Here is a 14500-nt window from a genome sequence, read left to right as displayed (position 1 = left end):
GGTTGGGGCTTATTTTCAAAGGTCTTTTAACAGATTTTGTACTAGTCTCTGAATATTGGAATGTGGATAAATTGTGTACTGAAGTTTTTTGTCTTGTAGGACATTATGGAATTTAAAGTAAAAATGGCAGAGTATATTGTAAATGTTCAGGAATGTGGAAAGTTAAATAAGTAATTAAAATCATTAAAAAATAATTTGAACTATATATTTTAAATGAGAGAATGGTGTTTTGACCTCAAGAATCAAGAATGTTTTGAAGGAAAGTAGGACTTGTGGGAAATTCTGAAGGTTTACATAAACTAGCAGTCGCAGCCCTTGCAAATCCAAGAAAAAGATGGGTAAAATAGGTAACAAAAAAGTTGTGTGTGTATCTGCTCCATGTGCTACTTTTTTCTAGGTACTTTACTTTTCTCCAGCTTCCTAAAGATATGAGCAGATTGGTGGGTGACGTTCCAAATTACCTGTTTGTACTCTTAGTGAGTGTGTGTTCTGACTGTAAGACTGGCTAAAATGAGTTTCAAATTATCACTTACACTGCCTGCCAGGACAGGATTTGAGACACCTGTTAACCTTGTACAGGATAAAGTTAGTTTACAGAAAATGGATGGCTGCACTTAAACATGAGCTAAAACAATATTAGACCTTCCCTGTATCAATGCACTGCTTTAATATACCAATATATCACTAGTCTGGTGTAAGTTAATTCCATATTTTCTAAATTCATACATTTCTTTGAGAAGAGAATGGTTGCATGTAAGGAAGTGGATTATGTGTTTATATAGTTAATGTGCTGCATGATCAGAGTGAAGAAAACAGGGAAACACATGGAAGTTAGAGTGGAAGGATTGAATTATCATGTTAACTAAAGAAAAAATGAATATGTATTGTTTCCCATATGGACTAGTCACATTTTGAGACTTGATAGCAAATTTTTTTACAGTGTTTCAGGAAATACAAAAACAGAAGAGAAGAATATCATGAGGGATTTTTAATTTATCTATGTAGTTTTGGTGGCACATTGAAGCAGCATCATTAAAAATGCAAAGAGCTTTGTTCTCGGGTTGCTGTCTATAAGGAATATGCATGTCTTGCCTGTGTCCACATGGCTTTTTGCTTGGTTCTGTGTTTTCCTCACAAAAATCAACTGACTTTTTCTGCCTCCACTTTCTTTTAGCACTTTTGGTTGCCCCTTTTTACTGTGGCACCTTAACCTCTTCCCCATGAGGAGGGTAGAGTTCTGGAAGTTGGACCAGCAGTCAGGCTACCTGCAGACAGGAATTCCAAAAGTCAGAGCTTCAACACTGACTAACATTTATATTTATAGAAAGCTCCTAACACAACTGCTTTATAAGTGTACAAAAATAGGATCAGTACTGCACACCTTGAAGTGAGCAGCTAGAAGCCATGATGAGCAAGGCAGAGATGGCAAAGTGGTTGAAGTTGTACTTAGCAAGATGAATAGTTGGATCCATACAAGGCTGTCTTTGGAGCACTTGGACTTGTGATGGCACTGTACTGGGAGCAGCTAGTGCCTAACATGTGGCATGATCATGGCTCATATGGAAATAAAGAAACACTTGAGGGGGAATTTCTTTGCAGAGTATATGCCTCTGGGAGAGGCAACACATTTCAATATTTATTCTTATTTATGTGCAAGTTGTATATATTTTTTTGTGTAGTAAGACATTGATTCACCTTATGTGAACACAAAGCTGAGTTTTCTATTTGATGGGGAGGGCATAGTGTGGCAAATCGAATTCTTATTCTTTTAAGGTCTTAATTTCAGAGACAAAACAGTCATAATACAAAACAAAATACTGTTTTCTGTATCTGTATTAATCGGTTATTCGTACTGGTAAAATTATAGTAATTAAAAACTAAACAAATTTCTCCTTTTTGCTAATTAAAATGTATATATACACACACACACACACACACACACACACACATATATATATATATATATATATATATATATATATATATATGAAACAAAACTTTCGGTATTTTAATTGTATGAGATTTTGCTAAGCAACTGTAAAATATGATTTTAAGTGTGTTAACAGCTTTTCTTTTGTTGGCTTAGGTTGTTGTTGAAAATGGCCTTTTTAACAAACGTGCTGTGTGTCAGTAGAACAGAGTAGGGTTATTCTGGTAGCTCTGCAGCAAAACAATGATTACCCAAAAATGACAAATGATGCTGCCACATAACATATGGTCTACTAGAAATCACATTTCTTTTTTTTTCTTTACAGGCCATTCAGAAAGGGATAGTGAAGTGCAAGTTTTCTGGAGTTGCCCTTGGAGACTCCTGGATCTCGCCACTAGGTAATAAAGTTCTTGCCTCTTGAATAAAGTCCACACAGGATCAAGCATTTTTTTTCTGTGACTGAGTAAATATATTTTTAGATCTGACACCTCCATTCCTCCATCCACAGTTTGGTATTTTCCCTGAATATTATATACATAGGTAATGTGAGCTTGGTGGCAGAGCTTGCTGTTATGTTGTACTCCAGCTACCCAAGTGCATGTAGCAGCTGATCCTGGCAATTATTTTTTGCAGCTTACACTGTTTGTCAAGCCTGGCACAAACTGATGAAAATTTCTGAATTTGATGCCTGCATACCAATGCAGAGTCTTGGTGGCAAACTTATTGATAGGTAAGCGCTGCTTGGGCAGCAAATGGCTACTTCATTTTTCAAACTGGTTGTGTCACTTACAGCAATTAAAATGAACTAAAAGGTGATAGCTAAGCAAACTTGCTGCCTTTTATTCCACTGAAACCAAGTGGTAAGTGCTTTCATCTGTATACATAGACTTTTTCAGATGAAGTAGGGAAGATATATTGTACTGTTTGGTTTAAGTGGAATAAATTAAGTATGCTCATCCACCATTTTGTCTCAGGAAATGAGAGACAACCTATTTACTCTCATCTCTTTAATTGCTTTTTTCCTGGCTATAAACTGATTGCTCTCGCTTTTAAATTGATCTGAGGTGGGAAACCCGCTCTGCTTCGTTTCACTCCCCTACCCTCAGTTCCCACCCACTCCCTCTAACTCCAGTACTATACTTGGACACATTTCACTTATGACTCTTACTCCAAAGCCCTCCCCAGCTGACCTTACTGCTTGTATACATACATTTATATTTCTTGTTTCCTAGTTCCCCATCTCTATTTATTTTTAGTCCCATTCCCAACTATCTTTGTCTCCTATACTGCTTTTATAATCAAAACCCTCCCAAATAGTACCTATCTACTCTGCATTGCATCTTTTTCTTTTCCCAAATAAGTCCTCATTTCATCTTATTTTGACTATATCTGTGTACTGTAGACTGTAATACCCCTCTACTCCTTACATTCAAGAGAAGATACCAGGACGACCTGCCTCTCTTCTTTTATAGAAAATATTTCTTCCCTCCCATCACTGAATCTCGTAATGTCCTGCAAGTTCTTGTTTCCTTCTTTGTTACGTCCCCACTACATGACATGTATAAAATACAGATACCTGTACTTAATTGTGCTACTTTCCAGATTATCCTCTATTCTTCTCCTCCTACTGTGCCATTTTTCATCCTACCATGACTTAATATCTCACAGCATCTCTCCAATCATAAATTACCCGGGTCTGTTGTAGGGGATTTGGGCAGGTTATGTTTCAGGTTGGCCAGTACACAGCCTGGTATGTTATTCAGATCCATAGCAGCATTATTCTTAGCCTTAGGTAATGCTTCAAAGACATGGGTGGAGTATGGATGCTGGTATGTTCTCTTAGAGTGGGGGGGGCTAGAGCTACATTTATCTGTCAGTAAATTAGCTATCCTGTGGGTCAGAATGTGATAACATTAACTATGAGCATTATTTCTGTTTCTAATATAGTTGAATAAGGCTTTGACTGTCTTACCCAGGTGGCTGAAAACTCCTGTTTTGTTTTAGTTTATTTGCTCAGGAACCAGCATTCTCTGTTAACTTTAGCAAGAGTGATTTGAGCATTTGGAAAGTTACTTTTGTTTTTGTGTGATGAGCTTTTTACTTTTATTGTGGAGCCCCAGCTTGTAAATGTTTCACCTACCAAACCCCTACTTAAACTTATCAAGGGTATAAGAACTTGTCAGAGATTTGGGATGCATAGCTAGGTTTAAAAAGGCCCCTGTGGTCATTAGCCTAGTAAACACCTATAAACCTGTAGACCTATGTTTGGATTCTACAGTAGGCGGTTATTTTTAAGTTTGTCATTATATTTACTTCAGACGGATCCAGGTGCTTCTTTGCAGTTATTTACAAGTGCATAGAATTTGGTAGTGAAAGATTTCATATTCACAGATGCGTGGAAGGTAGTGTTGAATTTAACGAGGTCTTCAACCAGTTTTGGAAGATTAACTTTAACATAATATCTGAATGTAGATGTATTTGTCAAAGGCATTTGACTTCATTCTTAAGGTGAAACTGAAGAGTTTATGGTCTGATTTGATTAGGGAAGGATTACAGTTGTTCGGGAACAGAGTTAACCCATATTGGTGAGAACCAGGTCACAAATCTTGACTCTCCAGGTTTGGGTGTGGACTAGCTGGTCCAGTGAGTTTGTATTTATGAAATCCAGAAATATTTAGGCATATATGTTTGGAGAGGTATAGATTTCCCAGCTTATAGAGGGGTAATGAAGTCTCTTAAGAGAATTGTGTTTGGCTGAATGGTTAGGGATCATCTGCTAGTCTGGTAGGAGGTGTTGACTGGAACAGAGGTGGACATAGAGGGGATCCTGTAGTTGGCTGTTATGTGCTATGAGGTTTTGTTAATTAAGCTGGGCATGGAGTTCAGTTCATTATCTGGTCTAACAAGTCTGGAGGCTAAGTTTTGTTTTATGACTATAGAGATACTGCCATCTCTAGTGTCTCATCCAGTGCAATGGGCCTTAACACATGGTAGGTATTGACACATAGCACTGATGGGGTGCTGTCAGTAGCCTTGAACCTGGTCTCTTTGAAGATGCGTATGCCAGTGCTTTCTAGGTTAAGGAATGCCCGTAAGGATTGGAGCTTTTTAAGGTAATGAGCAGCAGTGTCTTGACGTTATCTTAATTCTGTTTTGTTGTGTTGGAAACTTGTGGAGACTGACATTGCTTAAATAGGGCACTATGGGAGTGGGTACGGTTTTGACAGTATAAGAAAGCATTGAGGAGAAAGGTGCAGGCCATCCTTGGCAAAACAGTTAAGACTGCCTGCCATCTCCTTCCAGGCTGAAATGTATCATGTATCCCATTTGAATGACACTGGAAGCTAAGCCAGTTGTTGAAGTCTATCATTTTTTTGTTGATGTTGTGATGTCATTCTAGGTGAAGGTAAAATTCTGCTCAGGACTAGGTTCATACCTATTTCAGGCACAGAATCTGAGAGATCATTCATGTCTGTCCAGGGATGTACGTTGTGGGTTATTTAAACCCATATGTACTAGTACTGCAGTGTAGACCTGTGGTATAAGGACCTGAGTGCATGCATGATGTGGCGAATCCTGGCTCCCAATAGGCAACTAACCATGCCGCCTCCTTGCTCAGCCTGATGAGTGTTTGGATTTTTACCATTACAAAGTTGCATTGCTAATTGTTTTCTTCATTATAAAGCATTTATAAAATATTTTTCTGTATTGCTAGTGGTTATTTGCTAAAACTGTACTTGTGTGTGTGTCTGTGTGTGTGTGTGTGTGTGTATATATATATATATATATATATATATATATATATATATATATATATATATATATATGTATATATGTTGCCAGAGTATTCACGTATGCCTGGCTGAAGTATTTACTCACCTCACATCTTCGGCAGCTAACATTCACAGTTACCTGAATGACTTGACTCAGACTGAATGTCTTCAAAAGGTATACTGTTAAGTGCATAAACTGTTCATGATTTCCAGAATCTGGATATTAACATTTTCAAGGCTCTTGGCCAAACCTTTGTCCTCTCCATTCTTCTAGTTAGATGTACATGAGGATGGTGCTGTCATTCATCTAGTATCAGATGTTCCAGACCCTTAAAGCTTGAGAGTAAGCTTTATTTAATAATTAAATAAAAAATACACAGTCAACATTGACAAACATCAAACTGAATCTGAATCCAGTGACTTATTTGTCATGGAAAATAATACATCGCTGTGATGAATTGGCAAACATGATGGTACCCATTCCTTTCGGTGTTTTGTCAAAGTCCTGTTAAAGCCATTTGGAAGATGCTTGGTCAGCAAACCAGCACTTGCTGAAATAGACATTCCTCCATGTTGTGTGGTGGTCTTTACTCACTGCATCCCCATAACTAACATAACCAGCTGTTCGATTGCAAAGCTTCAGGGTAAGTTATGAAGTTTTATCGACAGTTACTTTAGTTGACCTGGGTAGAACAGGGATCCACCTGGACTATTTTCAGTTTCAGTTTTTAGAGGGTTATAAATTTGCATAAACATTAATAAACAATGTCTGGTTATACATTACTGTGCCAAAACAGTGTGTCAGACATTGTATAAAGGTTTACTCGACCCAGTTCTCTGTTACGTTTGTCTAGTTGAGTTTTGTGGGAGATATATTGCAGATTAGCAATAATGATCTGGGGAGGGAATTTCAGAAGAAGTCTACCCTCTAAGCCATTTACACTGCAAGTCAGAAAAACGCAAACTAGCCACTCTTGCATGCAGAAATGTTTGATATCTCATGATTGGAAACTAAACAGATATTTCCCATAACAGAAAGATAGGTTATCCATAAATGGATCCATTTTCCTGTCTCTTTTGAATCACTAGCTTCCTTTGTTTTGCAGGAGTGTCTGACCCACACTTTTTCCTTCCAGATGGAGGCCAACATTTACTGCATTTCCTCAAAAACCTTAATTGCAAAGTTGCTGAAAACCTGGATTAAAAAAACAAATTTTATTATTTTAATCCTTAGGTGGCCAAAACAACATAGTTCACCTTTCTTACACAGATTTTAGTAACATTTCTTCTTTGCTTCTGGAAGTTGGCCCCCTGATCATGTACTTCCATTCCAATAAATATAGAAGTCCTTAGACGCCATGCACCAAAGAACAGTAACTTTATTAAATGAAATTAAACAGCAAACACATTTCCCCTATTGCTTCATCAGGCTTGTTGCTTGCCATTGTTTTAAATTCCAGGTGTTCTTTTATTAAACCTAATCAACGTGGTGTTGGTGATTTAAAGAATTATACACAAATTAAGTTGCGCTGGATTGTAGAGCTGGAAGCCGAAAGGTTTCTAGGCTTGAATGACATAGTTTCTTTAAAACCAATCTTAGAGAGTAAATGTTTGAAGCATTAATTGTTAATTTATTTTCTCTTTATATATTTTGTATTAATTTAGAATTATGATTTGCTTTAAATTGCTGATTTTGAGTCTTTTGAATGTGACATCATTAATTGTTTAATCGATGCTATAAAGGCTGTATTTTTTATATGGTAAGCAGCAAGGCTGATTAAGTAATAGCAAAAATGCATTTGCTGTTTAATTTCATGTAGTAAAGTTAATGTTTATTGGTGCATGGCGTTTAACGACTTACTTTTATTAGGATATTTTACTTTGGAACATCTTTTACTCTGGTTGTTTCTGTTTCGGTTTTTACATGTACTTCCACTCCTCAGCTGATACTTGACACCAGGTTTGCTGTAGCCCTAGTAGTAGCTTGCATTTGTTTACAGACTGAACCTCAGATGCTTCCTTTCTGCCGTCTTGGTCAAACTGTTCAAATCCTTCCATAGAATCTTCCACCATCACCACTTTTACATCTATTTTATACTATCAGTATAGGGGCTGATCTTTGTCTCTTTCATCAAACATCTGAAACACGCACTAAGGGGTACTGGACCAAACCATGAGCTCTGTGGTACTCTACTAGTCACTTCACTAATTCCTGATGTCCATTTCACCACAACCACGTGTTCTATCACCTTCAACAAAACTTTCCCTTGTCTCCTACCATCAGCCTCTACAGTTTAACAGTTCCCATGCTGGAGCTGATTAAAGGCCTTTGTGAGTTCAATGGATCAAGCTTCAGAGACGGCTCCTTCTGGTTATAAAACAATTTTTTGTCCCATTTTTCCTCATACAAAGTGCCCAACCTTTTCTTTCAGGATTATCTTCATTATTTACCCTGTCACTGCTGTTAACTGTGACATGATAGGCCTTTTAGTTTTTTTGCTTCCTCCTTGAAGAAGGGTGCTGCACTTAGTGATTTTTCTTTCTGGTCTTCAGTCACTTTTGCAGTAGCTATTAATCTGTTGATCTCTTGTAGGATATCCATCATCATTTTGGCCAGATTCCAAAGGGCTTTGGGAGTTGGTCCTTCTGGTCCCTGTGCTTTAACTCCCCCTTTGGAGCAACCTGTTCCTGTTCCTTTTCCTTTGTATTCTGGTATTTGCCCATGCTCTTCACACTCTGTCTTGTTTCTCTCTCAGCATGGCACATTCTTGTCCATTTCCTTTGTGAAGACTGAGGTGAAATATCATTTTGTACATCTGCTTTTCCCCTTTTTTTCTGTGATGTCTTTCTGTCTTTCCTATGTTGACTGTTTGTCTTTCTTTCATCCTGCCTGCTTTAAAGTTAAAACATTCTTTTATAGTTAAAATGTTCTCCTTGACACTTTCTGGTACCTTTATTTTGACTATATCCCTTGCTGCCTTAACTTCATTTCCTATGTCACACTTTTGCTTATACCTTTGTTCCGTTCCTGTTTCACCTTCTAGCTATCTCACATCCACCTCGTGTGCTCCGTCTTTTGACCTAAAGTCTTGCCCCACATTCCTTTATAGTCATATTAGCCATCTTTACTTTCTTTTTGTCTTTTCTTCATTGCCTTGTCCATAGCCTTGAGTATTTTTCATCCTCAACTGATTTTCATAGCATATTCCATCCTTTATTTTGCTTCCAAACTCCTGACTTACCTGTGAGTCTCCACACACTCTGCATAATGCACTCCCCTAAAATCTCACACCATTGTCCTTCATATTCTTATCCTTCTCTCATGCTCTAACTTCAAAGTGGCATGATCACTGTTGGCTAATGGTGCCTTCAGCCAGGCATCCATGAACCCTATTCCTTATTTAAGACTTCATCCAGGGTTCTGTTTGTGGTACAATCCTGTACTAGATGACTGAATTCCTCATTGCCCAAGCAGTCTTGTCTCTCTCTACTCTGATTGTGGAATCTCCCAATCTGCTCTGTTCACTTTCAGTATAATATTTAACTCTTACACTGCTCATTTATTGTCTATCCACAAGCAGTCACTCTTCTTCTTTGTCCCTTAACTCTGGAGAGATGTTGCACTACATTGGTAAACTAGCCCTCGCCTGCGTCACTTCCCTTAACTCCCAGGATATTTACCCTAGTCTGTTCCCTAGACCTTTTCACAAGGTGCTGTTTCCCTTCCTTTGTGACCTAGCATTTGATCTACTTTTATGTAGATTACTACTCCATTGCATCTCTTCCCTTTGTGTCTTTCCAGTACAGCCTGTACAGTGGGTGTTCCTTGTCCCACTCCTGTTGTCATGGCCCTTGCTTCCTCGCCTTTCTACCCAGAACCCCTGCAGTGCATAGCGATGTTAGCCAGTCATGCTCTGATTCACCCTTTTTTGTTCCTATACTATTCTGTGCATCCTTTTTTCTCCTTGTTAACTGTGAGTACCTACCCCTTTTGCTTCTGTGATACCCCTTCTTCTATTTTTAGGTTAAAGAGACATTCTTTCAAATGTACCTTTCTGACCCAGTTATGTGCTGCACTGTCCAGCCTATGCTAAAGTAGGATCTATCCTTTGCAGGAGAGTTGGGTGTTCAGGTCTGTCTCCTCTTATCAGCTTCAGCCATTTTTCACTTGTCCAGTGCTGCAGCACGTCCTTATTCATTCCACTTATTTCATTCATGGTTGTGCTGGCTGCAGACAAATGTATCCCTTGTAGGAATGCAGCCTCAGTCGGCTTTTCTCTCATTATCCTGCTCTGCTTGTTGCCATTTTAGTAGTCTTTTCTAAGGGGTCTTTGGTGTTTGTGTACACACTTCTCTCCTTTGGCAATCACGTTTCAGTAAATTCCATGTGGGTTACAGTAACTGCACTCTATCTCCCAACAAATTCCACACTATTAGCTCTTTTTCAAATACTGTTTCCTTGTACCATGTCATTGTGCTCTCTGGCCCATTGTATAGTATCATCTGTTCCAAAAATGTCCACTTTGATAATGCACCCATTTGGCATTCTTTTCTTATTCACTGTCCGTAATTGAGTGCTGCCATTCGGTTGGCATGCTTGTTGTATTTTCTCTCTTCAGAAACAGAGCTGAGCATGTCTGACAAAATGTCACATCCTTGATGCTGCTTCGAGATGGTCTGCTTTTCATTTTCTGTTTCACGCTAAAGTTTTTCATATATTTTCATCCTACCTTATGTAAATGTGGCCACCAGTCTCATTGTAGTGTTGCCCGGCTGTCAGTGTAAATATGAATTGGTTTACTTAGCTGTTAACTGTTTGATCACTAGTCACTTAGTTCATCTTTGACAGCTTGACCCTCCATTTCCTTTATACATAACTGTGTCAGTTTCATCGCAATGCCACTGTAGTCCATAATGTAATACCTGCTTCGTATTTTGCTGATCCATCAGTAAACAGGTCACTCTTTCCTCTTCTGTAGTCAAGCTTGCAAATGCTTGAGCTTCTTTTTGTAGATAATTTTGCTGACTTTAACACAGTTAACAAAGTCTGATCAGGATCTTCCATTACCAATAAGCCAGCTAACTTTTGCTACATTTATGAAGCTCCTGGTGCTTTAGGATACTTGGATACTGTTGGCCCCATGTGCACTTCTGTATTTTTAAAGCATCAATCACTAAGGTAGCAATCCTTGCTGAATCTCTAAGGCTGACACTGTACCTCCAGCCATCTATTGCTGTTTTGTAATGCCTTCCTTATATAATATGGCAGGTAAACAACTTAAACTCAATGCTCTAAATAGCTGTAAAATGCTTGAGAGCCAGCAAAACTTGTTGACCAAAACTGTAAGGGTGTTTACTACTTGGAAAGCAGATTTTTATTTTTTATTTTAAACTTTGACTCCATATAGTATATTATGTTCAGCTACAAACCTCATGCATGGTATATCATGCATCTTCAACAGTTGGCTGCCTCATTTCCTACCCAATTCTAATTCTCCCCACCTTGGTTTCCCTTTGGGTTCACCCTCTCCTTTCTCCTGACTCACTGTTGTAGTGCTGTTATACGTCTTTTCATTGCTTTCTCATTTTTCCACCTCCTTCCTCATTTTAGTCTGTTTCTGCCATTTCACCCCACGTTCAGAAATCTGTTATGTAATTCATGCTCAGTGTTTTTGTCCCTTTCCAGTTTTGAGTGATGACAGTTTTAACTTCTGTACTCAGCAGTATGATGATCATCATTTCTCTTTCTCTCCAGATGTTTTCCTGTTTCTTTATATCCCATATACAGAATTTCCAACTTTTCTTTCTTTCTTTTAAAGTGTGTCTCCTCAAATCTTCTGTGTTCACTTCCAGACTTGTGCCCACCCACCAACCCAGAACATGTGCATCATTCCTGCCTTATTCTCCTGACACCTCCAGCATCTACTATCCTCATTTCTGTTTTCCTTTATCAATCTCATGGGGAATAGATCCTACCTATGTAGTATCCTCAGGCTTTGATCTCCCGATGTCCTTCTATATCACTGTTGCTATATTCTTTACAGTATCCTGCCAACGGCAGCCCAACAACCGGCAAGTATACCAAAGCCTTTTGGTTGTAAAGGGTACGCCATATATCAACACATGCTCCTTGCGCACAGTATAGGGGATAAAGGTGACAATTGTACATACCATCCTTAGACTTCTTTGCCATCAGTCTGAAAGCCCATTCTTCTGCTGTTTCTACCACTTTCAGATAAGTGTCCCATTGGGGTTTTAGTTTTTATTTACCTTACGTTTGCCTTGTAATCTGGTTGTTGGGTTTCATGTCATTCAGAAAGTGGAAATGCCAATGCGGGAGACAGATTCCCCATAATATTGTCACGAGCAGTGTTTGTTCTGTTTAGGTGCTTCTCATGACCATATGTCTTGTGAGATTTGTCAGTCCTTTGTCCCTAAGATGTTAAGGAGTTGGCTTTCTTCCCTAGCAATTTATCTTGGGAACCAATTGTTGGCTAAGGATACCATGGAAGTATCTTCCTGGCCTGAGGGCCAGCTGTCTATGAAGAAAAAGACCAAGAAAGCTCTGTCTGATTCTTTGGCTGTACCACCTCCACTGGACGTCTCCTTCTGGATGCTATCCCTTCAGACCTTGTTTCCTTTGCTACTCCTTCAGGCTTTTCTAGTTTCTGTGGATCTGAAGGATGCTTATCTACACATTCCTATTCACCCCCTTTCAGGAAGTTTTTGCATTTCTCTGCTTCCTAGTGTTTTCGGGTCTCTGCTTTGTCCTTTGGCCTCTATACTGCCCCAAGGATCTTCACCAAATGGCTCGCTCCTGTGATTGTTTACTGCAGGCTAAGAGGGATACAGGTGTTTCCTATCTGGATGACCTGCTTATTCAAGCTGCCGCTTAAGAGATCTTACTTCAGCATCTACACTTCACCATTCTCTCTTGCAAAGCCTAGGGTTTACAGTAAATTTCCAGAAATCATTCTTGACTCCTTTCCAGGATCATGTTTTTTTGGGTTCCAGGATCCAGACTGTTCATGCTAGCAAGATAAAACACGAAGCCTTATTGTTTTCTTTCAGTCCTTTCTTCCTTTGACTTCAGCAACCGCCAGAGAATTTCTGAGGGCTCTGGGTTACATGACTTCCACCATTCCTATGTTACCTACAGCTAAGCTACACATGAGGAAGCTCCAGTGGTTTATAAAGTCAGTTTTGCTTCATCATTCTCATCCTTTAGCTTTTCTAGTCCCTCTACTTCCATGCCTCAAGATAGAACTTTAGTGGTTGATTCATCAGTTGTCCCTTAACCCACAGCTTCCTTTTCAACCTCTACTCCCCACTCAAGAACTTTTCATGGATGCCTCCTATGTGGAAGGCAGGCCTCCTTCAGCCCTCTGAAGATAAAGTGCCTTTGTCCATTTCATCAAAAGAAAGACCACATCAATGGCAAAGAAATGAGAGCTCTTCAAATGACTCTTCAGGCTTTTCATTCTCTTTCTTCTGGAGCCACTCGAGTGTCACAGACAGTACTCCAGTGATGTACTGTGTCGATAAGTAAGGGGGGACAAGGTCTTTTCTCCTATGCAGGTTAGCTTTTCACATCTGGGAGCTAGCTTTCCGGTATCAGATTGACCCCTCAGGTAGTCTTCAAATCAAAACATAGTGGTAGATTTTCTGAGCAGGTCCATAACACTATCCTATAAGGGGATGCTTCACAGGAGTGTGTTGCTGGGCAATGTACACCAGTGGTGTACTCCTCAAGTAGATCTATTTGCCTCCCCTCTGAACAGACCGCTTCCTCTTATTTTCAGCCAGAGTCCCATCCCTTCAGTCTTGGAAGGTGGACGCCCTCACTTTTTCTTGGAAGGGAATGTTTCTTTATTTTATATATCTATTTTTTAATATTACTTTATGCCTTCCCTCCTCTTCCTCTCATTTTGAAAGTCCTGTTCAAGATAAAACGCAATGCTCCCAAAATCTTGCTGGAGACTTCCTTTTGCCCCAGAGAGTATTGGTTCTCTCTTCTTCTGCCGCTTGCCAAGGGCAGTCATCGCATATTACCTCACAACATGGAACTGTTCACACAAGACAAGGGATTTCTCATCCAACCCCCACCGGTCCACACTTCAACTGACATTGTGGGTGATAGGGTTTTGATCCCTTACAGACACCTTTTTCTGAGGATGTGCTTCGGGTCCAGCAGGAGGCCAGGAAACCTACTACTAGGAAATCTTACTTATCCAAATGGAAGAGGTTTTCTGTTTGGTGTCTTTCTCGTAACCTGGATCCAGTTACTGTGGATGTTCCTTTGGTTCTTTCTCTTTTGTGTGAATTGCTCAGTGCTGGGTTGGCCTGTTCTTCTGTTGAGGTCCACTTATCCGCTATCTCTGCTTGTCTGCTTTTGACTCCCCTTTAGCCTCTAGATTTGAGTCCAAACAATTTCTTAAAAGCATCCTTCACAATAGGCCTCCCAGGAAGCCTGCCCCTGCTTCCTGGGACCTTAATTTTGTTTTAGAAAAAATGATTTCCCACCTCACCATATCAAATGCTTTCTGCAGGTCAAAATGCATAATCCAACATTTTCTTTCCTGCTTCCTTTCTTCCCTGAGCATAAATTTCAATAGGTCCCACAAGTTTTTTTTTTTTTCCTGCCTTCCTAACATCAAGCAGTTTTGCCCCATTTGCATTTTTAGCAATACTTCATCTGGTCTTCCTGCCAGCACTTTTGCCAAAATCCTGATACCTACATTAATCAGAGACAGTTTTTCCATTCCCTCCCTTTCTCTTACCCTTTATGCAGTATGGT

General features: G+C 39.4%; 1 protein-coding gene across 1 annotated transcript in view; it reads left to right on the top strand.

The window, feature by feature from the left end:
• The window catches only part of SCPEP1 (serine carboxypeptidase 1), a 488555-nt gene that overhangs the window by 273949 nt on the left and 200106 nt on the right, over window positions 1–14500 (top strand). Inside the window, exon 6 of the mRNA XM_044069708.1 lies at window positions 2256–2328. Coding sequence (XP_043925643.1) covers window positions 2256–2328 — 73 coding nt within the window. The remainder of the gene's footprint in view (window positions 1–2255; window positions 2329–14500) is intronic.

This window comes from Protopterus annectens, chromosome 4.part0 (assembly GCF_019279795.1).
Source record: "Protopterus annectens isolate FY-2018-M chromosome 4.part0, PAN1.0, whole genome shotgun sequence".
Taxonomy (NCBI): Eukaryota; Metazoa; Chordata; order Ceratodontiformes; family Protopteridae; genus Protopterus; species Protopterus annectens.
The sequence above is the reverse complement of the archived record's forward strand: the minus strand, read 5'-3'. Positions and strand labels throughout refer to the sequence as shown.